At 41.8% G+C, this 25,436-nt stretch overlaps 1 protein-coding gene and 1 long non-coding RNA gene across 5 annotated transcripts in view; one reads left to right on the forward strand and one right to left on the reverse strand.

Annotated features, from left to right (window-relative positions):
• Positions 1-368: 368 nt before the first annotated feature.
• LOC309339952 lies at positions 369-15,993 on the reverse strand. Its single transcript, XR_014155693.1, has 2 exons — positions 15,711-15,993; positions 369-579 (listed from the first exon to the last, which is right to left on the reverse strand). It is a non-coding gene; the product is annotated as an uncharacterized lncRNA (long non-coding RNA).
• The window catches only part of ADPRHL1 (ADP-ribosylhydrolase like 1), a 38,802-nt gene continuing 16,598 nt past the window's right edge, over positions 3,233-25,436 (forward strand). For 2 of the 4 annotated variants that reach the window (XM_081857963.1, XM_081857964.1), the window contains exons 1-5: positions 3,233-3,735; positions 11,735-11,899; positions 18,187-18,312; positions 21,560-21,700; positions 24,312-24,439. In XM_081857963.1, coding sequence (XP_081714089.1) covers positions 3,519-3,735; positions 11,735-11,899; positions 18,187-18,312; positions 21,560-21,700; positions 24,312-24,439 — 777 coding nt within the window. In that variant the 5' untranslated portion in view covers positions 3,233-3,518. The remainder of the gene's footprint in view (positions 3,736-11,734; positions 11,900-18,186; positions 18,313-21,559; positions 21,701-24,311; positions 24,440-25,436) is intronic. The other 2 variants (XM_081857965.1, XM_081857966.1) reach the window with 2 other exon arrangements.

Raw genomic sequence — 25,436 nt, forward strand, 5'->3', positions numbered from 1 at the left:
ACTTGATCAATAATGAGGCAACCAATTATCTGTATTGTGGCTATTGTTAATATTTTGAATGTAGAGGAAACATTCAAGAATCATTTGATATTTCATGATTGCCTATTGAATTTTCTAAGTATATTATGTATACGATCTGACTCAAGACCATTTTAAGTTCCTCTGATATTAGTGGAAGCAAGGCATACACATGCTTAATTCTCCCACTGAAATCAAAGTCACTTAAAAAGTGCTTAAGTTCATTTGATTATGTCATTATATATGCAGCAGTCTGATACTGAGTGATTTCCAAATCGTGGCCAAGAACTAAAGGTGTATTGATTGTCAACTCATAGATTAAGGACTGAGAAATGCATTGCGCCTTGACCTAAAGTGGGTTCCACAAATGGTACCAGCATCATTTTATCTTTTTTAAACAATATAGATGCAAAGGAAGACAGGACTGTTGTGCCTCCTATGTAGAAGGAGTGATTTCAGCAGACATATCTTTCTCAGCCTGCATGACTTCCCTTCTTAAATTTCCCCTCTGTATGGCAGTCAAAGTTCCAGGAGCCCATCTCTTCCTTGTAACTTGTTATCCTAGAAAGAAATAGAGGAAGGTGAACATTTGCAATAAATAAAGTAAATAAATTAAATTGGGTCCCATGTTGCATCTAATAAGGTTGAAAGCATGTAAAGTGGTGGATTTCACAAGCCTTCCTTTTGAGTTACAAAAGAGCCAATAGAGGGTAATGTCAAGCTATGTAGTACAAGGTGACCAATTTCACTTTTAGACTAGGTTAACATCATCATCTGTGTTCTGCTAAGGTGAAACTTCAGTAAGGAAAATAGAAACTACAGTACAAACAACAGTAGTGAATTGAATGTTGCCTATCTTTCATTTCACCACTAGATGCCAGTATGACAGCTTTTAGATATCTCTTATTTTTCTAGCCAGGTGGTTAGGCTAGGAACTGTGAAAAAGCCAGGTACAGTATTCTCAAAAGGTTATTCAACTACCTTAATGCATTTGCCCAGAAATGTATCTGGACATTAAATGTCTTCAGATGGGGTCTACAGCAGGCCTTCCTAATCTGTGGTTCTCTAGATGTTCCTGGACTAGAATTCTCATCATCCTTGAGTCTTGGCCATGCTGCCTGAGGCTGATAGCAGTTAAGAGTCCATATGGAGTGCCACAGATTAGCTATCTGTGATCTACAGCAAAAAAAGAAGACCCTAACAGGTTGCACTAGGTTTGAAACTGTCCTTGCAAGATCAGTGGGATAGAAATGCTTTGTCTTTAAATGTTAAACCCTTGCTTTTTTCTAATAACCAATTACATTCGTCTACTGCTTCTTAATTTAAGTGTTAAACAGTTAAAATGTGATATTGGATACAGACATGTATTGCAGGTTAAACATGAAAATCTTAGCAGCATGTAGATACTTTGTATTAGAATTTAACTAGCAGCTTAATGTATTTGAGCATGCAGATGGTTATCACAACCCTTACGTTCTCCTGTTCTTATATTTTGAGGATATATGTCCTTAATACAGTTTAGTATGATGGGCAATATTTGCAAAATTTAACATATCCCTGGTACATTGAGAATTCTGGAACTTCATGGGGATCCCAGAATTGATCAAGGGACAAGATTTGAATTAATGGTGGCCAAATTCCTAAATATACGCTGCATAATTTTCTGCAACATCTATTGTTCGGTTAACCTTAAAACTGCAATGAAGAGAGTGATGATTGCGAGCACTGTCTCCATTCATCAGAGCCAACAAAATACTTGTTATTGTGCACCAAAAATGATAATTAACAAGTCATAAAATGGGGGGAGTGGATTTATACATTAAAGGCAATAAGCACAAAACACAATATAACAATATTATTTTCAAATCGCAGCAAACTTTTGAATCAGGTTATAATTTCCAGTACATGTAACAGGAACATAAGCTGGAATGAAAAAGACTTGCTCAAGAACAAACAATGACTCCGAACTCAGGTGTTCAAAGCAAATCCAGCTGATTTATCAGTAGTGTCAATTGGACTCTGTAGTATGTGCATGACATTTGTGTAACCGAGTAACAGCAATCTTGATGGCAAAAGAGATACTGTATTACTACCTGATGAAATAAGTTCATTTAATTAGTAACACCAAAATTTGGTTTGAGTGCTAAATTCTCTGCAGAAAATGTATGAATGAAGATTACTGTAATCTCTGAAAACATGTTTTGGGACAATCTTACACAAATGCAACCCATGCTTTGTTAAAACTGCCAGGTTTTTTCTTCTAACCCTATGCTCTTCAGGGAATTAAAACAGGAAGTGGTCAGTTGCCATAACTAATTCATATTTTTAAATATGGATCTTCCAAAATACCGATGGATCATCATCTTGTTCGGCTTGTAAAGCTGTTTTTGTATTACTATATTAGGAAATAATTTTATATTCTCAGAGGTGGAATGAAGAGAATATTAAAAGATGGCCTTTCCTTTTAGCAATTAGTAGCACCTTTTTGTTAGCTTGTGAGTTGCCTTACAGAACTACCCCTTTCCTTCATAGGCCTGTGAAATTTTGTGTCACATTTTATTTAAATCACGTTGTTCAAAGTTTACACTTCTGTATTTTCTCACAGTGGATAAAATGTAAAAGTATTTTCCTACCTACATGCTCAAGTGTGAATCCTGCCAGAGATTTTTTTAATGAGAGAGAACCTTGAATTATGCTGGAAATAGAAACCAAAGCTAAGCATCCTTTGGGGAATGCCTAGTTGCCCCAGAATAACCTAACTATGTGTGTACATAATGTGATTCTCATGCAGGAGCACTAGGAAGGAAACACTGTTCAACTACTTCTGTATGGCCCAGTGTTGTTTCACTGCAATAAAACATTTATGAGTGTGCTGCAGGGCAGCAAACAAACTTAAAGCCAGCTCAGTTCATTGATGAATTGGCTTTCCATTTTCTTCTTTTTATTGCTACCTTCCTTCTCACCTTTATGGTCTTCTTCCTCTGGTGTCTATAATCACTGTCCTTGTTTTGTGTTTTTCTCAGTTACCCCCCCCCAAAAAAAGTAACTGAATACAGTAGTACAAAAGTCAAAGAAAAATATGCTCATTTGCACAGCTGTAAAAATAAACCTCCTGATTACAGCATGTGTTTTTCTAGGTGTAGAGTTACTTGAACTGGATAGCCAAAATATTTCTTGGCTTGCTTTGTCCAGGATTGTTAGGAGGGTTTTTGATTTTTGCTACTTGCATGGACTAGTGCATTGCACACTTTGGGAGCTTGCAGCTTAAAAATAAGTCAGAAAATTCTTGGACTAACAATTTCTATCCCTTCATTGGATGTCAGACAAGTGGTGGCATCTGCAAAGCCAGAAAAGGAAAGGCTTGCCTTATACAGACAGCTCTGTGCAATGACACAATGGCTCCGATATAAAGTGTTGCTTGACCTGAGCTTGGAAGGCAAAGGAACAAAGAAACAACAAGTGACAGTTTTTGAGAACCGAAGAAGCATTGAAGCCCCCTTATGATGGATAAATTTAAGGCTGCTCTGTTGCTGGCAGGGGTAGGAGATGCTCTGGGCTATCGAAATTTCATGCGGGAAAATAATGCATTAGGTGCAAAGATTCAAGGGGAACTGAAAGAAATTGGAGGACTCGAGAACCTGGTCCTGTCATCTGACAAATGGCCAATCAGTGATAATACTCTTATGCACATGGCTACAGCCGAGGCTCTCGTCACAGGTAGGAAAAACTTCAGGTTGTATGCAAGCTGGGAGGGGAAGGCTAAAACTGGAGAACAGCTGTAATTATTGTGTTCTGTTACCTAAGCAGCCAGTTTGTGCAGAAATTCATGCTACCTTCAGTTATCAATGCATATGATATCTTGGTTTTGCCATATAACTAGCATGGTTGCTGAGAATGTAAATGAGACAAGGAGTCTTCCCTTCAAATACCACCTCAAGTATGAGCTTGCTAGGTGGCCAACTATTTCTCATCTTTTTATTTCAATATGGAGAAGAGAATACTGGTCTACCTTATTACTGAGAATAATTGAGTCTCAATGTTCTCACTATATATAAAAATATATATAATGAATGAGAATGAATATGATTTCCATTCACAGTAAGAAGGTTACATTTTCTCTTTGTTGGTTATATAGAATTTATTGTTGAAAGGTATAAACTAAGAGAACACATTTTTCTTTCACTGGATGCATTGACATAAACTTGCCTTGAATGAAACATGGATGGGGAAAGGAAAACCTTAAGCCATTTTCCTTTATCAGAGTTGCCTATTCCTGACTGGTATATAGACAGCTGCTCTTCATAGTAAGTATCAACTCCCTTTGCATAAAAAGCATCCAATATTGTCAAGTTATTGAATGCAACGATATCTTACAACCTAATATATGTGTTGTTTTTATGATACTTTCAAGATAACTGCTGAACAAAACATCTGTATCTTCACTGAAGACTAATGCTCTGCAAATGTGTTGCACTTCTCAGCGTGTTTTCTAGAATCAGGAAAGTCAATGAAATTTCTCTGACGTTCCACTCTTATCTGACTGCTGCTGAGATGCTCTAAATTTAGCCACCAGAGGCCTGCTGAAGAGAATCTGGGATATTTCATGTCTAGCTACTGGTTAGCCAATGATGTGAGCAGGAGCTAATACCCTAAAGATAATGGCAAGATGTCAACCTATCATGGAAAAGGATGACTAACATACTTCTGAATATAGTCAGTGATTAAATGCATGTCACATGTTTCCTGCTTCTTGACCTCTGTATGAGCATAAATGTTATCTGCAAGGCTTATCAAGCTGCTTTGCAACCATTTTTAGCTGTACAAAAGCAAGCTACATACATATCCCTCTGCCTATAGCGTATACAGCAGGGTAGCTGCTGTTTCTATATCTCGTTTTTGAACTTCTGTCTGAATTCCATCAATTGCAATTGTAAGCACCAGTTGTTATAATACATGTGTGCTGCGTGATCTTCCTGTTTTAGACATAGGAACTTGATAAAATCAGTTTCTAGGCATTTAAGAAAATACATGCTTTCCCATTTTGAAAAGCAAAATGCACCTTAACTTCCTCATCATGGGTTGAGATAGTACAAGCCTCCTTTTACGCGTGTTTGATATGTGCATGGCTGTCTGTAAGTGACCCAAAAACATCACAAAAAGGGATGGGGTGGGGACAGAACAGGGTTTTTGCAGGCTTTTCCAATGGTGTTTCAAATATACACAATTTCATGTTACCCTCCCCTCCGTAAATGGAGGTTGCCTGTATCACCTTTTGTGTCTACTGGACTGAGCACTGAATGAAAGATAATTTGAAATCTAATAATGGCATCTGGTTTTATCTTAAGTGTAAGGCATCTATCTGAACCCTATCTTCCTTTGTCCTTTGGTGATCTCTAAATTGATTTACCATAACTTATCTTTTAGGGTTGTTGAAACCAGAACATAAAAATCTCAGGCTGGACTGCAGAGTGGCTGCTTCTGCAGCTTCACAGTCCTAATGTTTTCTAGAGCAGGTAACAGCACTTTTCAGTTGCCTCCCTCCTTAAAGCAGCTATACAATATTATTTCCTTCCATATCCTTACCATTTTCCAAATGTGAAAAATCAATAGTGTCTAGACCATAAAGTTGAATATATAGCTGCCATTGATCAAAACAACTGTGCCATCTCTTGGCCAGGATAGTATTATGGCTTTGTGGTGGGGGTAAGGTAAAAAAGTAAGGTGTATGCAGAGACCTTCCTAACCCCTGGATCCCACAAGTGTTATAATATAAGCCAAGCTAGCTTCCTGGTGAGGTGATTGCCTGGGTGATGGGCCGTTAAAGGAAACAAAGGAAAGAGGTGTATGTGAGATGGGAAAGGGATGGTTAGAAGGAAAAGCAGAGTTGAGATGTGACCTAGAAGGAAAACAGCAAGCTGGGGAGAGAGTCGGATCAATGTTTGATTTCTGTTTGAATTCAAGGCTGCAGCTATGGGAGAAACAAAACCCTCTAGGGTTGCTAATGCTGCAAACCCATCCATTGTAGGCTCAGGTTGTATGCACGTATAAATAAACCGTATAAAGGAACCATAGTCAAAACAAAACAAATTCCTTCCAGTAGCACCTTAAAGACCAACTAAGTCAGTTCTTGGTATGAGCTTTCGTGTGCATGCACACTTCTTCAGATACACTGAAACAGAAGTTTCCAGACCCTTCTATATAGTGAGAAGGTGGGGAGGGGTATTACTCAGAAGGGTGGTGGGAATGGGTGATTGGCAGATAGCTGTGATGAGCCTGTTGACGACTCTTAACGACTGCAATAGGTCTTACAGGAAAAAGCAAGGGGTGAAAAGGTGAAAAATGGCTTTGTCATGTATAATGAAATAAGAATCCAAGGTCTTTGTTCAGACCAGGTTTCTCCATGGTTTTGAGTTTGGTGATAAGTTGTAATTCAGCAGCTTCTCTTTCCAGTCTATTTCTGAAATTCCTTTGTAGTAAAACAGCTACTTTGAGATCTTATATAGAATGTCCTGGGAGATTGAAATGTTCTCCTACTGGTTTCTCTGTCTTGTGATTCCTGATGTCCGATTTATGTCCGTTTATTCTTTGGCGTAAGGTCTGGCCTGTTTGTCCAATATAGAGAGCTGAAGGACACTGCTGGCATTTTATGGCATACACAATGTTAGACGATGAGCAATTAAATAGTCCCGAGATGGTATGTGTGATGTTGTTGGGGCCAGTAATGGTGTTGTCCGGGTGTATGTGGCAGCAAAGTTGGCATCTGGGTTTATTGCAGGCTCTGGTGCCAGTGTCCGTGTTAGGTCTGGTTGTAGTATTATTGTGGGTTAGGAGTTGTTTAAGACTGGGTGGCTGTCTGTAGGCAATGAAAGGTCTTCCTCCCAGAGCTTGAGAAAGAGAACTGTCATTGTCCAGGAGAGGTTGTAGATCTCTGATGATGCGTTGTACTGTTTTAACTTGGGAGCTGTATGTGATGACTAGAGGTGTTCTGTTATTTTCTTTTTTGGGTCTGTCTTGCAGCAAGTTCTCTCTGGGTATCAGTCTGGCTCTGTTGATCTGTTGTCTAACTTCATCTGTTGGGTATTTTAGTTCTAAAAAGGTTTGCTGTAGATCTCTTAGGTGAGAGTCTCTGTCTGTAGAATTCTACAGAGAATTGCCTGCAGACAGCCACCCAGTCTTAAACAACTCCTAACCCACAATAATACTACAACCAGACCTAACACGGACACTGGCACCAGAGCCTGCAATAAACCCAGATGCCAACTTTGCTGCCACATACACCCGGACAACACCATTACTGGCCCCAACAACATCACACATACCATCTCGGGACTATTTAATTGCTCATCGTCTAACATTGTGTATGCCATAAAATGCCAACAGTGTCCTTCAGCTCTCTATATTGGACAAACAGGCCAGACCTTACGTCAAAGAATAAACGGACATAAATCGGACATCAGGAATCACAAGACAGAGAAACCAGTAGGAGAACATTTCAATCTCCCAGGACATTCTATACAAGATCTCAAAGTAGCTGTTTTACTACAAAGGAATTTCAGAAATAGACTGGAAAGAGAAGCTGCTGAATTACAACTTATCACCAAACTCAAAACCATGGAGAAACCTGGTCTGAACAAAGACCTTGGATTCTTATCTCATTATACATGACAAAGCCATTTTTCACCTTTTCACCCCTTGCTTTTTCCTGTAAGACCTATTGCAGTCGTTAAGAGTCGTCAACAGGCTCATCACAGCTATCTGCCAATCACCCATTCCCACCACCCTTCTGAGTAATACCCCTCCCCACCTTCTCACTATATAGAAGGGTCTGGAAACTTCTGTTTCAGTGTATCTGAAGAAGTGTGCATGCACACGAAAGCTCATACCAAGAACTGACTTAGTTGGTCTTTAAGGTGCTACTGGAAGGAATTTGTTTTGTTTTGACTATGGCAGACCAACACGGCTACCTATCTGTAAAAGGAACCATAGTCTGCACTGTGCCTCGTTCCAAAAGGAAACAACCCTGGGTTAGCCCCTGGAGCCCCTGGAATCTCACGTCACTGAGAGATTGTGGTGGCGTGCAACAATATGTAGACATGTGATCATCTGTTTCTCCTACGTCAAGGCATATGGACCACTGGCATTCATGGCAGAGTGCCCCAGGACCTATGATGCTATTGGAGCCATTGACCAGGTGGTGTGCATCAGGTGTATCTGTATTCATACTGCAGGATTCAGTGTGACCTAAATCAACAATGCAATGGGCAGAAGCGCTGTAGTGAGATGGGCTGCCTTGAAATTACAAATATAACAAGTTGCAGGAGGCCAAACAGGTCTGCATATTCCCCCATCATGGCCAATACAATTCTGTCTGAATCTCCAAGGGTTTGGCTCTTTTCAGCGTTAGCACTGCATCAGTTCTCATGATGAGAAAGTTCAAGGCCCAGCTAGTAGATAAAGCACCAGTGAACATGGTTGTGAACCTTTTAGCTGCAATTTGCACACTATGGAAGCAGCTGCTCACGCAAGCTCAAAAACTTGTGGCTGCCTCCTTATATTGGAAGTAGGTGCACACATATGGTTGAAGCTGATAGCCATGTTCTGGGAACCTCCTGGAAGCTACCTCCAGCATTTCTGTATTCAGGCACATATATTGAGTTAACAGAAAAACAGAACTGGAAACTGTTAAGTCTGTGTACCCCTTGTTATTTGGGTTGTGTTTATATTACTGTTTACTATGCACTCGGGACACAGGTGGCGCTGTGGTCTAAACCACAGAGCCTAGGGCTTGCTGATCAAAAGGTCAACTGATCAAAAGGTTCGAATCCCCGCGAAGGGATGAGCTTCCGTTTCTTGGTCCGTGCTCCTGCCAACCTAGCAGTTTGAAAGCACGTCAAAGTGCAAGTAGATAAATAGGTACCACTCCAGCAGGAAGGTAAACGGTGTTTCCATGCGCTGCTCTGGTTCCGTGCGCTGCTCTGCGCTGCTGCTGCTGGCCACATGACCTGGAAGCTCTACGCCGGCTCCCTTGGCCAATAAAGCGAGATGAGCGCCGCAAGCCCAGAGTCGGCTACGACTGGACCTAATGGTCAGGGGTCCCTTTACCTTTACTATGCATTCAGTGCATTTCCAGTGCTGGGCTTTTATCCTGTGGTCACATGATGTTATCCAAAATGTGCCCTATACTAAAAGTGAAAAGAAAAAGACATTTCAAGTGACTGCTGAAAATTCCGCCCAGACACCATTTTTGATGGGTGAATCTCAGCTATGTCTGGGAAATTTTAGAGTGCAGTAAAGTTGTTTCTCCCCCCTTCCCAGCCAGAATGTTTCACAGCGCTTTGCCCCCAAGCTATTTCCATCAGCCTGGCTCCATTGGATTTGTTTCTGTTTGTGTACACATCCAGGAGTGTTGACCAGGTTGAGGATGTTTTTACCCTGTGCAAAGATGTTCACATCTTGACTAGAGATGAATTAGGAATGGCTTAACACACCTTTAATCTGCTGATCTTTCCATCCTCCCCATTCTTCGCTGCCTTTTAATATTCACATAGGATAGTACCAAGCAATAATATGGCTCACGTGAATAAAGTAGGGAAATGAAGGGAAGTTTTCTTTATGGAAGACATAATGGAACCTAAAATCAGGACTATAAATAGAGGAGCGTCCTAACTTACCTAACACTTCACCGCAGGGTGAGGAATGTTAATGCCAGGGCAAAATACTTAGGGCTTATCCCGACTTACCTTTCCTTGTTATAACAATGAACCACTGCAGGGTTGTTGTATCTCACCCCAACCTGCAATGTGGGAATAAAACCAATGGAAAAACAATGCATTCTGACTGTAAACTACTCTCTCAGCTTCATTCGAAAATGTGATAGTGGTCCAACATTGCAAGTTTGTTATAAGTGACTTAGAGCCTGATCTGAAGTATTAAGTGTACAATACTCTGCCGTGCTGACATAAATCAATCTCTCCCAGCCAGAGTTCTTTTCAACCTGCAATATGGGACAATGGGCTACATTTGCTATGGAATTCGCATGGGGGAGCGAGGTAGAGTTCTTTCTCAACATTACTACTTTTGGGTAGGGTTAGGAGAGGGATGGGTGATGCCCAGTGCTAGCTACATTAATTTTTATTTATTTATTCATTGTTTTCTATATGTATCTCTCAGTTCTGTTTGTTGGAACGTTTAAAAATGGCTTTGCAGGGCGATTCCAGACTGGTGCTATTTTGGAGTGGGTTTTAAGCACATATGGACTAATTCAGGTTGTACCTTTATAGCTGATGGAGAGGTCTTGTGCAACAAACCCACTTCTTTAATAAGGAAAGTGACAGGGAAATGCATTGGAACACACAGGACAGCACTTGTTTGGTGAAAGGTCATTTAACATCCCTACAAACACATCAGAATGAAAGCTCATTAAATAACCAATGTCGTCGTTATCTAGTCTCCCTGGAAATACACCAGGATGAATATATAAAACTGCATCCCTGTTTCAGCCACTCCATTTTCTACAAATTTTTTTGGATATAGAGATCCCAAAAGTGCCCCTGTTCATATACAGAGTTTTTTTCCACCATGGTATCCAGTTTATGGAGTAAGAACCCCAAAGAGTTACAGTTGTCCCCTCATTGCCTTGCAATAAAAGCTACAGTGGTAATCCGTTCTGGAAGTCCATTCCAAAACCAAAGTGTTTCAAAACCAAGGCGTGCTTTCCCATAGAAATTAATGCAATATGGATTAATCCGTTCCAGACTTTTAAAAACAACCCCTAAAACAGCAATTTAACATGAATTTTACTATCTAACAAGACCATTGATCCATAACATGAAAGCAATAAACAATGCACTGCAGTCACACAATCAATCAGTCAGTAGCTGAACTGGGTTCCACACAGTCACAAAAACAAAACAAAAAAGAGCTGCAAAAACAAAACCGCAAAATAAATAGCAAAAACAGACAGACCTCAGCATAACACTCAAAACGTAAGTGTGGCACTCAAAACGGAAGCATAACACTCAAAACAGAGCATGTTCGGCTTCTGAAAAAAAGTTCGCAAACCGGAACACTTAGTTCCGGGTTTGCAGTGTTTGGGTTCCAAGTTGTTTGGGTACCAAGGCGTTTGAGAACCAAGGTACCACTGTATATTATTTCAACTGTTTTAAAGGTTAATTTCCCTCTGATTATAATTTTTGCTCTTCTGCTTTTGTTAAATTTTATGGTATTGTGTTTGATGGTATTATGTTAGCTACCCCTGCTTTATGTTGTTGTGTAAGCCACACAGAGTGGGCATTTTGCCTAGAAAGGTAGGATGTAAATATATATGCCCCAGTTCCAGCTTTTCTCTCACTTGACACCTCTAAGTAAACATGCATAGAATTGCACTATACATTATTTAACCTCCTAATTGTGTTTATGATGGGCAGGTTTCCCCCTCCCCCCCACAGCTGGAACTCACCACAGCTCAGTTCCGGCACTTCTCAGGTGCCATTTCCATTATAAGAGAACAAGGGAGGTGTTCATGGTGAGTTCCAGCACCTCATTTTTCTAGAAAAATAGCACTGACAGAGTAGTTCAAGGGTGTTAAGGTGTCACTGATCCATCTTTAGCAACCTTGACAAATGAAAAAGCAGCAGGAGGAGTGATTTCCTTTTCTCCTTTTGAACATTCCCTGCTGCTTCATCTGACTATATAACACTTTTCTTCCCCTGAACAGATTACTGGTGTTTAGAAGACCTATATCGGGAACTTGTAAAACGTTATGTGGATGCTATTGACAAACTTCCTGGGAGACGGTCAGATCCTGCTACTATCGAAGGCTGCTCCCAACTGAAGCCAGACAACTATCTCCTGGCTTGGCACACACCATTTAATGAGAAAGGTAAGGTGGTGGTTTTTCTGAGCTGAAACTTATCCTACATCATTGTACTTTAAAGTAACCTACAGTGGATTGGTAAGGAATAATAAAGTCAGGGCCAGCTCAATATATTTTGCTGCCTGAGGCAAAGAACAAGATGGCACCACCAACCAAATGCATACACAGAAGCCGATCTGACTGGTAGAATCATAGAATTCTTCGGTTGGTCCAACCCCCTGTAATACTGGAATCCCAGATAAAGCATCTATGACAGATGGCCATCCAACTTCTGCTTAAAAATCCTACTTCAGTACTACACTTGAGGGCAGCAGCTGAATTCGGTGGGTTTACTTCTAAGTATAGGATTGCACTGTTGGGCTGCGAGTTCATGGACACTAACCTGATAGGAAGCCTCATTGCACAAAGAAGGACTTACTTCTGAGTAAACATGAATGTGATTGCATTATTTTTGCAATCTGAAGTTTCCCCCATTTTGCTGCTATCTCAGCACTAACTGATTTAAATCAGTGTTCATTACGTTGTTGTTTTTTTTACATAGCCCCAAAGAAGTACTGTTGGTTCTGGAGGCAACCACAGCTTCTTACATAGAAAGCTGCCTTATGCTTAAGTCACATTATAGGTCCATCTGGCTCAGTGTTCTCTACAGTTGATGAACAGTGATTCTCCTGGATTTAAGGCAGGATTGTCTCCCATCCCTTCCTGCAGATGCTGGGGACTGAACCTGGAACCTTCTGCATTGCAAAACAGATATTCTACGATCCTCCCCCTACATTCTCATTTAATCTACTTCTGAGAATAATGCCTCACTCAGTAATGAAGTATATAATTATTTTGATTCTTTACATGCTTTATAAGTTGCCTATAGTTACACGTGTTGATGCGTAAGGGCAGGTTTCTTCCTTGTATGGGCACTATGACCACGTGGGGAAAGATTGTACTCATTGTATAGTTTTTCAGCAATTCCATATTTGCCTGGGATGCGAAAAGCAAGCTGCCAGGAATTCCTTTTGTAGGGCACTGCGTCCTTTTGTAAGTTATCTCTGTCCAGTTTAAATGTCTATTTAAAGAGTCTTTGTTCTTGGCACGATGCCTTCTGGTCCAGATTTTTTTGTTCTGCAATTTGTGTTTCTTTTCAGGAATACAATCTGTCGTGGATCCTTTTAGGGGCCTGCACTAACCTGGACATTTTGTCCATGTAAAGCAGGTGTCAGCAAACTTTTTCAGCAGGGGGCTGGTCCACTGTCCCTCAGACCTTGTGAGGGGCCAGACTATATTGGGGGGGAATGAACGAATTCCTATGCCCCACAAATAACCCAGAGATGCATTTTAAATAAAAGGACACATTCTACTCATGTAAAAACATGCTGGATTCCTGGACCATCTGCAGGCCGGATTGAGAAGGTGATTGGGCCGCATCCGGCCCCCGGGCCTTAGTCTGGCTGCCCATGATGTAAAGTAATCTATTTAAACCAAATTGCCTGGGGAGCAAAATAAGGCATATGTGATGCCTCTCAGAGTATGGGCCGAGACGCAACTTCACTGTGGTAGTTATTGTATTATTTAGGCTTCAAATGCAAGTACTGTTTTGGGGGGTACAGGGTGTGGGGGGGGATTCCCTGGTCCTGAATGGGGTAACTGTGCCCCTGAAGGAACAGGTGCGCAGCCTGGGAGTCATTTTGGACTCACAGCTGTCCATGGAGGCGCAGGTTAATTCTGTGTCCAGGGCAGCTGTCTACCAGCTCCACCTGGTACGCAGGCTAAAACCCTACCGCCCGCGGACTGTCTCGCCAGAGTGGTGCATGCTCTAGTTATCTCCCACTTGGACTACTGCAATGCACTCTACGTGGGGCTACCTTTGAAGGTGACCCGGAAACTGCAATTAATCCAGAATGCAGCAGCTAGACTGGTGACTGGGAGTGGCCACCGGGACCACATAACACCGGTCCTGAGAGATCTGCATTGGCTCCCAGTACGTTTCTGAGCACAATTCAAAGTGTTGGTGCTGACCTTTAAAGCCCTAAACGGCCTCAGTCCTGTATACCTGAAGGAGTGTCTCCACCCCCATCATTCAGCCCGGACACTGAGATCCAGCGCCGAGGGCCTTCCGGCGGTTCCCTCATTGCAAGAAGTGAGGTTACAGGGAACCAGACAGAGGGCCTTCTTGGTAGTGGTGCCCACCCTGTGGAACACCCTGCCTTCAGATGTGAAGGAAATAAGCAGCTATCCTATCTTTAAAAGACATCTTAAGGCAGCCATGTTCAGGGAAGTTTTTAATATTTAACACTGTACTGTTTTTAACACTTGATTGGGAGCCGCCCAGAGTGGCTGGGGAGACTCAGCCAGATGGGCGGGGTATAAATAAATTATTATTGTTGTTGTTGTTGTTGTTGTTGTTGTTGTTGTTGTTGTTGTTGTTGTTGTTGTTGTTTGCATTCTGCAGAGAGATCACTTTCCAGTCTTTAGTACTAACCATGTAGAAGCGGCATTGTACGTCTTCTTCACTGGCTGCACATGGCCTCACAAGGAAAGTGCAGATTCCAGACCTAGCACTGTGTTGATGTGACACTATATCACTGGAATATAGAACCACTCAACACCAGCATCATATATTGATGCAACTTCATGGCATAAACATTGTAATGCAATACGATGATTATTTTTGTCTCTCTGCAATCAACCTCGTTTGACAGTGCTGCTGCCTCTCTCCCCACTATGTCCTTCTCATGGCAATTGCTGGAAGAGAAAAGAAAATACCTGGCAGTTTTAGCTCACTTTCCCCCCTCTGGCCCCGTTCCATGAATGAATAGCAGTTTGGTAGTAAAGCAGTTACAAGCACACTGCTCTCATTCATGCATATATTGAATAGAAACCTCAGAAAGTGTTTTGAGGAGGTATGTGTATCTCTCAAAGCAAAATCACAATAGCTATTTGAGATTCCACGTAGGATCTATATAAGGTGAGTACAACTATAAACCCAATTAAGCCAGACTTTAGGAATGGTGCTGCAAAGGTGGCTGTCTTCTGGAACTGCTTTCTTAAATGATGTATATGAAGTCATGTGAAGTGAGAAATGGCTATATTCATAGCCACTAGAATGCTAGCAAACATTTGGTTGGTAATTTCTACTTCTATAAAGCATGGACTATGGGAGACTTGGATTTAGAGGCTTTGTCCCTTAAAAAGTCAGCCTCTGCCCCCCCCACTCTCTTTCCAGCTTCATGTCATACTACCACATATATAAATGGGTGGGGGCAACCAATTCAACAGCCAGGTGCCTTTTGTGTAGCCCCAAGCTTAAATAAAACAAAACAAGCTAAAAATATAGAAAAAACTATCGTTAAAATGTACCAGTAATTAAAGGTTACATTGGCTAGGGGATATTATAACAACAACAACGACCTTTTTACCTAGTCCCTGCCTCTCCCTTTTGAGGTGACAACAGACTATGAGGCTCTAACAGCTTAATCTTATTCATAGCTTAACATGCACCAAGCCATTCAGTCTGGTGTGAAGCATTAGACTAATAAGCAAATACCAGGACTAAGTTCCACTACTAGGGTTGAAGCACGTTCCTGTGCCTGACAAGCTGGACACAGCACAGTTGGCATCCCGAACTCCTAAAAACGGCTGGCAGCCACGGTTTCTATGGAGAAAAAGGCCTCATAGGCCTAGTGCTGAATTTTGAAAAGGGTCAGGGTTTCAGGTTATCCTGCAACCTTATTCTCCGGCCTGGAAACCTTGTCTCTGTATCTCTGGTATGGAAATGAACTCTGCTACTTGTTTTCTTTATGTATAACAATGAGTGGCTATTTACCACTGTATGAACTTAGGTTGATGACACTTGAGTTGTCATCAGAGGCCTTGCTTCAGATGCCTGCCCTTTTGAGATACTGTGAGTGGTGATGGGAGACAGTCAGGGCCTCTTCTGTCATGGTCCTGGGTCTTTGGAAAATCTTCCTCAAAGAGGGCTGCTTGGCACTGACAGTGCTTTCCTCTAGACAGCTAATTATTTTATTGTTATTTATTCTTACCACTGTTTTCAATGCTGCTGTTACAATTTTTTAAAATGTTTTGCTTATCTTGCAACTTTATATGATGTAAGCCAGTGTGGTGTAGTGGTTAAGAGCGGTAGTCTTGTAATCTGGGGAACCGGGTTCGAGTCTCCGCTCCTCCACATGCAGCTGCTGGGTGACCTTGGGCCAGTCACACTTCTCTGAAGTCTCTCAGCCCCACTCACCTCACAGAGTGTTTGTTGTGGGGGAGGAAGGGGAAGGAGAATGTTAGCCGCTTTGAGACTCCTGAAGGGGAGTGAAAGGCGGGATATCAAATCCAAACTCTTCTTCTTCTTCTTCTATATTGTGTTAAGAGGCGGCCTGCACAAGTATTTTGATTTTGGGGGATTTTTGTATGGTGTTTCTTATTGTGGATGCTTTTTATTGTTGTTGTTTAATCTGCTGTTTATTAATTGATGTTTTTTGATTGGGGACTCAGCTATATGTCTGCAAATGTAATGTTTTACGTGCATTATACAAATATGACACTAGATGGCTCTAGTGAGCTAATGGCAAATTCCGCATATATTTTTAAACATTTTTTTAAAGCACTTTCACAGCACTTTTTAAATATATGTGTGTAGATTCAGCCTGGCTTTAATTTATTTATTATTGTTTTAACTTATATTTCCACATTCCTGCCCTTCAAACACCTCCAAGGTGGCTTGCAAAAGTTCATCTAACAATATCAAGATAAAACTCACTTCAATTAATGTAATAATAATAATAATACCCGGACTATTTATTATTATTAAATAGTCCGGGTATCAATACAGCTGGATAATGTAGGGGTGTGATTGCCTTCCCTGCTGCCACCTAAGCAATAGACGTTGGTGCTTGTGGAGAGGGAACTCTCTGCTAGGAGCTGTTTCTAGGCTTGGTGTAAAAGTTGTTGCTTTCCTTCCCTCTGAGACCCCAAATCAGCAACCTCCAGCTTTTATAATTCTTTCAAAATATTGTAAGTTACCTCAGTGGGAAAAAATGGGATATAAACATAAATTCACTCAAAATATATTACATATATAACAATCCAGCGAAAGTGAATGTTTTCTTGAATTGATTTCATTAGGAAATTCAGCAAGAGAGAACACTGAACAGGTCTACTGAGAAGCAAGTCCCACCGAGTTTGGTGGGACTTACTCCCAAATAAGTGGGATACAGAAATGTATAGTCACACCCAGGCATATGCAGAGCAGGGTGGGGGCAGCTAGGTACATTTGCCCTGGGCCTTGGAGGGCTTGGCTGGCCAGGGGGCAGGGTGGTTTGCTTTTTTGTTTGAGTTAATAATAATAATAATAATTTATTATTTATACCCTGCCCATCTGGCTGAATTTCCCCAGCCACTCTGGGTGACTCCCAATCAAATGTTAAAAACAGTACAGCATTAAATATTAAAACCTTTCCTGAACAGAGCTGCCTTCAGATGTCTTTTAAAGATAGGATAGCTGCTTATTTCCTTCACATCTGAAGGGAGGGTGTTCCACAGGGTGGGCACCACCACCGAGAAGGCCCTCTACCTGGTTCCCTGTAACCTCACTTCTTGCAATGAGGGAACCGCCAGAAGGCCCTTGGTGCTGGATCTCAGTGTCCGGGCTGAATGATGGGGGTGGAGACGCTCCTTCAGGTATACAGGACCGAGGCCGTTTAGGGCTTTAAAGGTCAGCACCAGCACTTTGAATGGTGCTTGGAAACGTACTGGGAGTTTATAACTTTATTCTAACAAGACTCCCAACTAGGGCCTCAGACAAGCTCTGTACGGGCCTGGTTACACCCTTAGCTCTCATGTTAACATCAACAGGACTTAAAATGTGTTTCATTTTGGATTGCCACACCCTATATATGTATGTATACTGAATTATAATTACTATCTTCCTCCCAGCTTAGCAATGAGCCACCTGTTGCCCGTCACAAGGGCTGCGCAGAGCTTCTCTCGGGTCCAGGGTGGCTGGGAGGTATGGGGCATTCTTGACATGACAGTTTAAGTCTGGCATGCCCTTGGTGGGGGGCCCCTGGTCAGCTTAGCCCCCTGAGGTCTAGGGCAAGTGTACTTGTCTTCCCCCATCCCTCTTTACAGGCCTGCCTCCCACCCTCGGAGTTCTCGGACTCCAGCTACCAACTTCCCAGCAGCCTTCTGGCTCCCACACCACTTCAAAATTCACTAACATCATCAGCTACAATCAAACGTGATTCAAATTACCGTTCATGACTCGTTTGCCTTTTTGTTGCTGTTGACGGTAGGTTCGGGATTTGGAGCAGCTACAAAGGCCATGTGCTTAGGGATGAAATACTGGAAGCCTGACAGGCTGGAAACTCTCATTGAAGTGAGCATTGAAGTTGGACGAATGACTCATAACCATCCTACAGGTAACGTCTAGGGAAATCAAACTGTTTTGGTTAGGATGTATTGACTCTGGGTTGCCCTGCCCCTTGCAAGACTGGCACTCCTGCCAAAGCCCTGGCTGATCTGTGTGTGCGGCTTGAGGTCTGTTAACAGCATTTGAAGGCAACTGGAAAAAAATGCAAGTAGCACAGAACACAGTCGCCAGGTTGCTGACAGAGATGGGGCAATCTCAACATAAAACACCAGTCATGGTGAGCTCCCGTTGCTCTGTCCCAGTTCCTGCCAACCTAGCAGTTCAAAAGCATGCCAGTGCAAGTAGATAAATAGGTACCGCTGCGGCAGGAAGGTAAACGGTATTTCTGTCCGCTCTGGCACTCGTCACGGTGTCTCATTGTGCCAGTAGCATTTTAGTCATGCTGGCCACATGTCCTGGAAAGCTGTCTGTGGAGAAATACCGGCTCCCTCGGCGAGATGTGCGAGATGTTCCACAACCCCACAGTTGCATTTGACTGGACTCAGCCAGCCAGGGGTCCTTTACCTTTTATATTTTTACCTTACCTGCACTAATTGCCAGTTTGTTTCCAAGTCAAATTCAAAGTACTGGTTTTGATTTTTCAAAGTATTGCATGGCTTTGGAGCCCAGTACCTTGAGGACGACCTTTCTCCATATAAATCTACCTCGATTTGAAGAAGGGAATCTCTGTATGTTCCCTGCAAAGATGTTCAGAGGGTGGCAATAGGAAAACAGATGTTTTCTGTGGTAGTCCTATGCTTATGGGACACTGTCCTCTTGAAAACTTGTCTGCTGCTAACATTGCAATCTTTTCAGCACCAGGAGAAGATGTATTTATTTTTCTGGCATTTACCCAACAATAACAGTCTGGCTTTTAGCAGCTATTTCTTTTGGGACCATTCTTGGGTAGTATGGTTGCTTGCAAGTGATTATTGTAGGTGAACACATTTAGTATGTTGCATTGTTTTAAATGGACATGTCTTTCTTTCTTTTGCAAGTTGCTTCAAGACTTCTTTGATGGTGGGAAGCAACACATAAATTCAATAAACTAAATTGTATTCAATACACCACACTTACCTTGTGTTCTCCTCATAATGCAGGGGTGAAGAGACACTTGCAGGGGAAAGCTTGTGGGTGGGGAGAGGTGTTTAACCCTTCTCTGCTCTTCACTTTCCCCTTGCAAGTGGCCCTGTGTAGTTTTTAATAGTTCCCTGTCCTCATCTGGGCTCCTAAACTGGAAGGAAGCCCAGTCAAGGGGGTGGGGGTGGGTGGATTGCAGTACCATTTGGACAGAGGAAACCTAATATAGTGTTCAAGTATGAAACAGGAAAGAAATGTGTGTACACACACACAAAATTTAACATGTTTACCTTGAAGCTCCTATTGTTTCAGTGGGCATAACTCTCAAATTAGCATACATAGGCCTGTAGCAAACTTAAGGTGCTTTTTGCTCAGGGCAGTTGTGGCTGGAGCTTGGCCTGCATAAGTGCTTGGGGGCTCTTTCTTGCAAGGATTCTGCAGTGTGCCATATCACAATTGCAATATGTCAGATTCAAGTTCTGCACTAAAAGTACACACACCCCAACTGCAATTCTTGACCTCAGCTTGACTATATCACCTACTTCTGAGATCTGGGGGGGATGAGGAAATGTTGTTTCAGCCAGCCAGCCACACTCATTTATGACTCTTCCTCTATCCACTAGCCTGGTAAGGGGAACAGCAGTGGTCTGCAATCTGAGAGCCATTGCTTGGGGCACACATCTGTTCTGCAGCTTCACCTGCCATCAGTCTGGGGGGGGGGGACAATGCAATATGCCCACCATCAGAATTGCAAAATTACTGTAGGTCAGTAGAAGCAATAACTAGAAACAGTTGCATTCTGAGACCAGGTTAGGCTGTAGTCCAGTCTGACATGAAAACAGTGACACCCTGCAAAACCACTGGTTAATCAGAGCAAGAAACTGTTATGGTTAAACTTCTGATCAATCTGTTTTAGGGCTGTTCATACAGAGTTCAACATGCAACATATTATGAATTCCTTTTAATTTTCAGCAGTTCGTTTTCATGATTTTCATTTTCGGTAGCTCTAAGGGCCATAAAAGCAGTTGTTTTAAACCTATGCACCATTCTAATGTTATCCTCATTAAGATCAGTTGGACATGTAAAAGAAGTCATCACCCTGGAATGTTAATCTCAGCCAACAATCATCACATATCAGATGGTTCCCTCCTAAGTAGAGACACAAGTTGTAAGTCATACGTATTTCCTGAAGTATTCCATTATGCCAGTTCTCCCCAATCTTGTTTCATTACTTTAAATGATAAATGCTCACACAATCTTGCTTGTTTTCTAGGTTTTAAAATGGCAAAATAAAGTTGCAGACTATGTGACTTTTAAGTGTTTGGCACACTGCATGAAGGATCTGTATTGAATGCTAAGGATGACAGTGATTAATTGGATTCAGTAAATCTATCAGAATTGTCACCTTATTTATTTTTTTAAACTCATGTGCTTTTATTGGCAGTCTAGCTCTCAGGAATAGAGTAGATGAAGCATCTCCTCCAGTGGAGATTAAATGGTGGAAAAAAGGCTCACATGGTTTCTGTGTTATAAAGGCACAGTATCTCAACACGATACATCACTAAAATAACAGGCACATTGTAATTAACACAACAGCCAAATCGCTCATTCTTTGGAGGACATCAATGCCAGAATCAAAAAGGAAAAGTAATTGTCCGAAGCAGTGCCACCAACACTTGACCAGCGTTTCGTAGGGGAAACCTCCAACTAAAAATCCCCATTTAAAATGAGCAAATAGAAAAAGAACCTACCCAAGTGAGGCTGGCAGAAACCTCCACACATACCCTCTGTAAAAGAATCAGGCAGAGGGCCTTCTCGGTAGTGGCACCCTCTCTGGAACGCCTCTCTTTGGTCAGGGGTTGAAAGTAGTGATGAAGGCTACAATCCCAACTCCACTTGACCTAAGAATAAACCCTTCTGGGTTCAACAGGACTTCTGAGTAGGCATTGCACCAGTCAGTTATATACACATACAGTAATGCTATTTGAAGTTCAATACCTGTTTTATAGGGAACAAAAAAATATTCCCGAAGAAAGGCATATAGCTTGAAATGTGTGCATGCTGTCTTTCTTTGAGCTTAATAAACGTAGTTTCTTATGCATCTGTACGCTGATTTCTCCTCCTTTTTGGTGCTACTTGGTGCCATCGTCATCACCATTTTTCTATGCTCCTTTCAGGGTTTTTAGGATCACTGTGCACAGCTCTGTTTGTTTCATATGCAATACAAGGAAAGCCACTGGTGCAGTGGGGAAGAGAAATGATGAAGGTTGTCCCAATGGCTGAAGAATACTGCAAGAAGACGATTCGGCACATGGCAGGTAACATTGCACAATATGCAATTGCAAATTCACACGCAAGTTGCATAATTGAAGTGTTTATGCTCTGGTAGCTTAATTTCCCTAACTGCCATTTCAGGTGTCTGTTTCAATCTTGAACTCAGAAGGTTTTATCATGAGCCTAGAGAAAGAGAGATGCTACCTGTCAAATGAGCGGATAGGGACAAGGACGTTACTGCCCCAGTGGCTTCCTTTTTAATCTCCATCTTACCCGAAAGGGTTCTTAATGAATCACCCCTCTAGGGAATAGACAGGGTGAAGAAGAACAATCAAGTGCCTTCTGATCCTCAACAGCCTCACTCCTGTCCCTTTTACATGTATCCTAGTGTTTTGAAATGTTTTAACTCATAATGCCAGTAAAGGTGTTTGTGTTTATCAATTTGCTACCTGTCCCTCTTCTCTGAATCCTTGCTCTAGGAATATACCTATATGCACAATTTTAAAAAACGAAACCCATATTTGGATAGTGATGCAGGCGACTACTGACAAATAATAGGCCCTGTGTTCTTTCTCAGAAGTTCTCTGGCTTTTAGCTAAACAACAACTTCTTCTTCTTCTTCTTCTTCTTCTTCTTCTTCTTCTTCTTCTTCTTCTTCTTCTTCTCCTCCTCCTCCTCCTCCTCCTCCTCCTCCTCCTCCTCCTCCTCCTCCTCCTCCTCCTCCTCACTAGACCAGGTGCAGGATTAAGTTGTATAGGTCTGGTCTGCTTTTGACAGAAGGATGCTGTCACTCTTCTTGCACGATTCCAACCCTGAGTAAAATATGCAAGACTCCTAAAGCATGCATCTGTCATTATGGAGTGAAGTGCAATGCTATTTTAGAAATAAATAAAGGGGACGGCATCTTAAAAACCCTGCCTGAAACAAATGTGAGCCCCTTTTCTCAAGGGATCACTCCTTTTGAATTATTCAGTCAATTTCTTTTGTTTTTGTTTTCTTTAAAAAAAAGCACATTTGTTTAATGTTTCCTGTTCTGCATATTCTCACTCTGTAGTTCTCAGAGGCAGCTTTACTGCTAGGTAGCCACAAGTGATCACCTGTGGTAGCACTTAGTTCAGACAGATGTTTGCTATATGCTGCAGAAGATGATGCCTAGAACTTCTTTGACAAAAGTCAGCCTTCTGCTCAGGGACAGCATAGTGCAAAGGGTTTCAGGGCTGTAAAGAAGAAAGGAAGGGTAATGAAGCAAGGGAAAGATGGGGAGGAAAACCATATGTCTAAGGCCATAGGTAAATAACAAGAGGCTAGTAAGAAGCATCTCTCAAGTGCCTTTGGGGGGAACCCCAAAAGCAGAAAGCTGAGCAATGTGATTGTGAGGGAACAGGTGTTGGGAGGGAAGATCCTGACTGAGCAAATAGTCAGGTAGGTGGATGAAAATGACTGGCAGGTCAAGGATTTCCAGGATCAGCTGTGATACAGAATGTGCGACATCAGAGTTTCACCTACTTAAAATACCTAAAGGTATCCCTGGCTCCCTCCGGATTGCAACAAGAGATAAAGTAACTTTTCAGTCAGCAGGAATCAGTAAGCTATTTGCAAAGGGATAAGAAAATTATGTTTTTGTTCCTGTCTTCAAAGTGCAAGTGGGACACATACTGAGAAAATGAGCATAGCCTGCCTTTCTCAAACTGAAGCAACTTCACAAATGACTTTTTCATAATCAGCAGCAATCTGGTGTTTAGAAAAAAAAAAGTTTTCCTCCAGACCAGCCTTTCTCAGCCTTGAGTCTCCAGATGTTTTGGGACTACAGCTCCCAGCTTCCCTGTCCACTAGTCCTACTAGCTTAAGGATGATGGGAGTTGTATTCCAACAACATATGAGGACCAAAGGTTGAGAACAGCTGCTCTAGACTCAATATATAAACTGTGCTGCAAATGTTTGTTTTGCTACAGATACAGTGGTTCAGGAAGGTATGCTGAATATTGGTGGCGGAAACAAAGCTACAGCAATGGATGCTGTAGAAGTGGCAGGGATGTTGCTTCCTGTAGGAAAATGTTTCATGTGAAACACCACCAGTTTACAAAGTGCACCCTCTCTACTTTTAAGCATCTTTTGGGTGCATACTCAGAAAAAAGCTGCACAAATGGGTAGAGATGCCCATCTTAGTTTATTTGCAGAGGCTGCCTTCTGAAGATCATACTGCAAAAAAAAAAGAAAAAAAGGTGTTACTGCCAGCTGCCTCATCAGGTAGCATACAGCCTGCACTCAAAATAGCTCCTGTTGAGACTTGGGAGGGCTTCTTATGCTTTTGCTCAGTATTCAGGACCCAGTAGTAATTGCTGAATGGACTACAGTAAAAGTTTGTTTGTAGGTTTAATAGACTCTGTGATCTACATTCTGGTTTTCCAAAATGTGTGTCTGGTGACCCTAATTATTTGTATTTAAATCTATTGTATTAAAATCTACCCCCCCCCTTTTTTTTTACATTGTGAAGATAAGCTAATTAGTATTGTTGAGAGGCTAAAAATAGTTGGACAGGTTTTATTTAATTTTCTTCATGAGAGTTCTGTAAATTGGATTTTGTCATTCATGCTGTTGCACTGAAAGAACCTATTCAAGATTAAATATACCATAATTAATTTGTTTTTCATTCAGAATATCAGGAGCATTGGTTTTACTTTGAAGCAAAATGGCAATTTTACTTGGAGGAGAGAGAAATCAATGAAGACAACCAGAATAAACCCAACTTTCCTGATAATTATGATGCTGAGGAAAGAGAAAAGGTAAACTCTTCAACCAAAAATTCTGAAAGTATTGGGGACAAATATGTACTGATACTCTCCCATCTGAAAGTATGTCCTATTTTCTTTAATTTAGAAACAATTGCAACCAAGTACCATAACATGGTAGTAGTATAAGTTTACTGAATGACTCAAGCCTATGGGACAAATATTAGATTGGTGCTAGGTTGAGTGTAGGGGTGGGCTTCTAGATATGATTGCAATCCAATTCCCATCTGCCCCATTATAGACATTGGCCAGGGATGATGGAAGTTGGGATCCAGCAGCTCTTGAAGTTGCTGGATCAACTTCATATTCCATGTGAGATGGGGAATAGGAGATCCAAGGGTCACACCATTGCAGCTGGAGGTGAAGGGAAGAGCCAGCAGTGTAGCTTAAGGCGGTCATAATATTGGGTTCCAGATGTGGCAGCTAATGTGTAGATGGACTAGAACGACAAACATTGCAGTTCAAAGCAGGAAAAAGATCAGGTTACAGAGGTAGAATGTGGGAAATGGTAGAAAGCAGACATTCTGGCAGTCTCCTCAACAGAAAAACAGTATGCTTAGATTGGGGAGCAGAATTTAACAAAGCTGAGGTTTTATAGGGTCAGATGGAACTGAATTAGCTGTCCAGGTCACCAAGCAGATGCTGAGGTTGGGTAGCAAGGACTGTGAACATGCCTCTAGCAATCTAATTCTGCCTACCACTCTTTCAGCAGACATGCTAAGTTGGTGGCACAAGAGGTAAGAAGATGTCAATGTCTGTTTGCTGGTGGCTCCAATTATATATCCCAGGCGCTCTATGAGAGCTGCAGTTTTTTCAGACCCGTGCGCTGCTGTGCTCTCTTTATTTTCTTAACTGTGATCTGATTCAAATGCTATGACTATCGTACTCCTGCATGACAATGACTCCACGGGGTGCCTCTGACATTTGAAACCCCCTCACCATCTGTCTCATCTGGGTTGCATAGATAGTCTTCATTACAATGCCAGTATTC

The sequence above is a fragment of the Podarcis erhardii genome (assembly GCF_964252035.2).
Source record: "Podarcis erhardii genome assembly, chromosome: 4".
NCBI classification, from domain to species: Eukaryota; Metazoa; Chordata; class Lepidosauria; order Squamata; family Lacertidae; genus Podarcis; species Podarcis erhardii.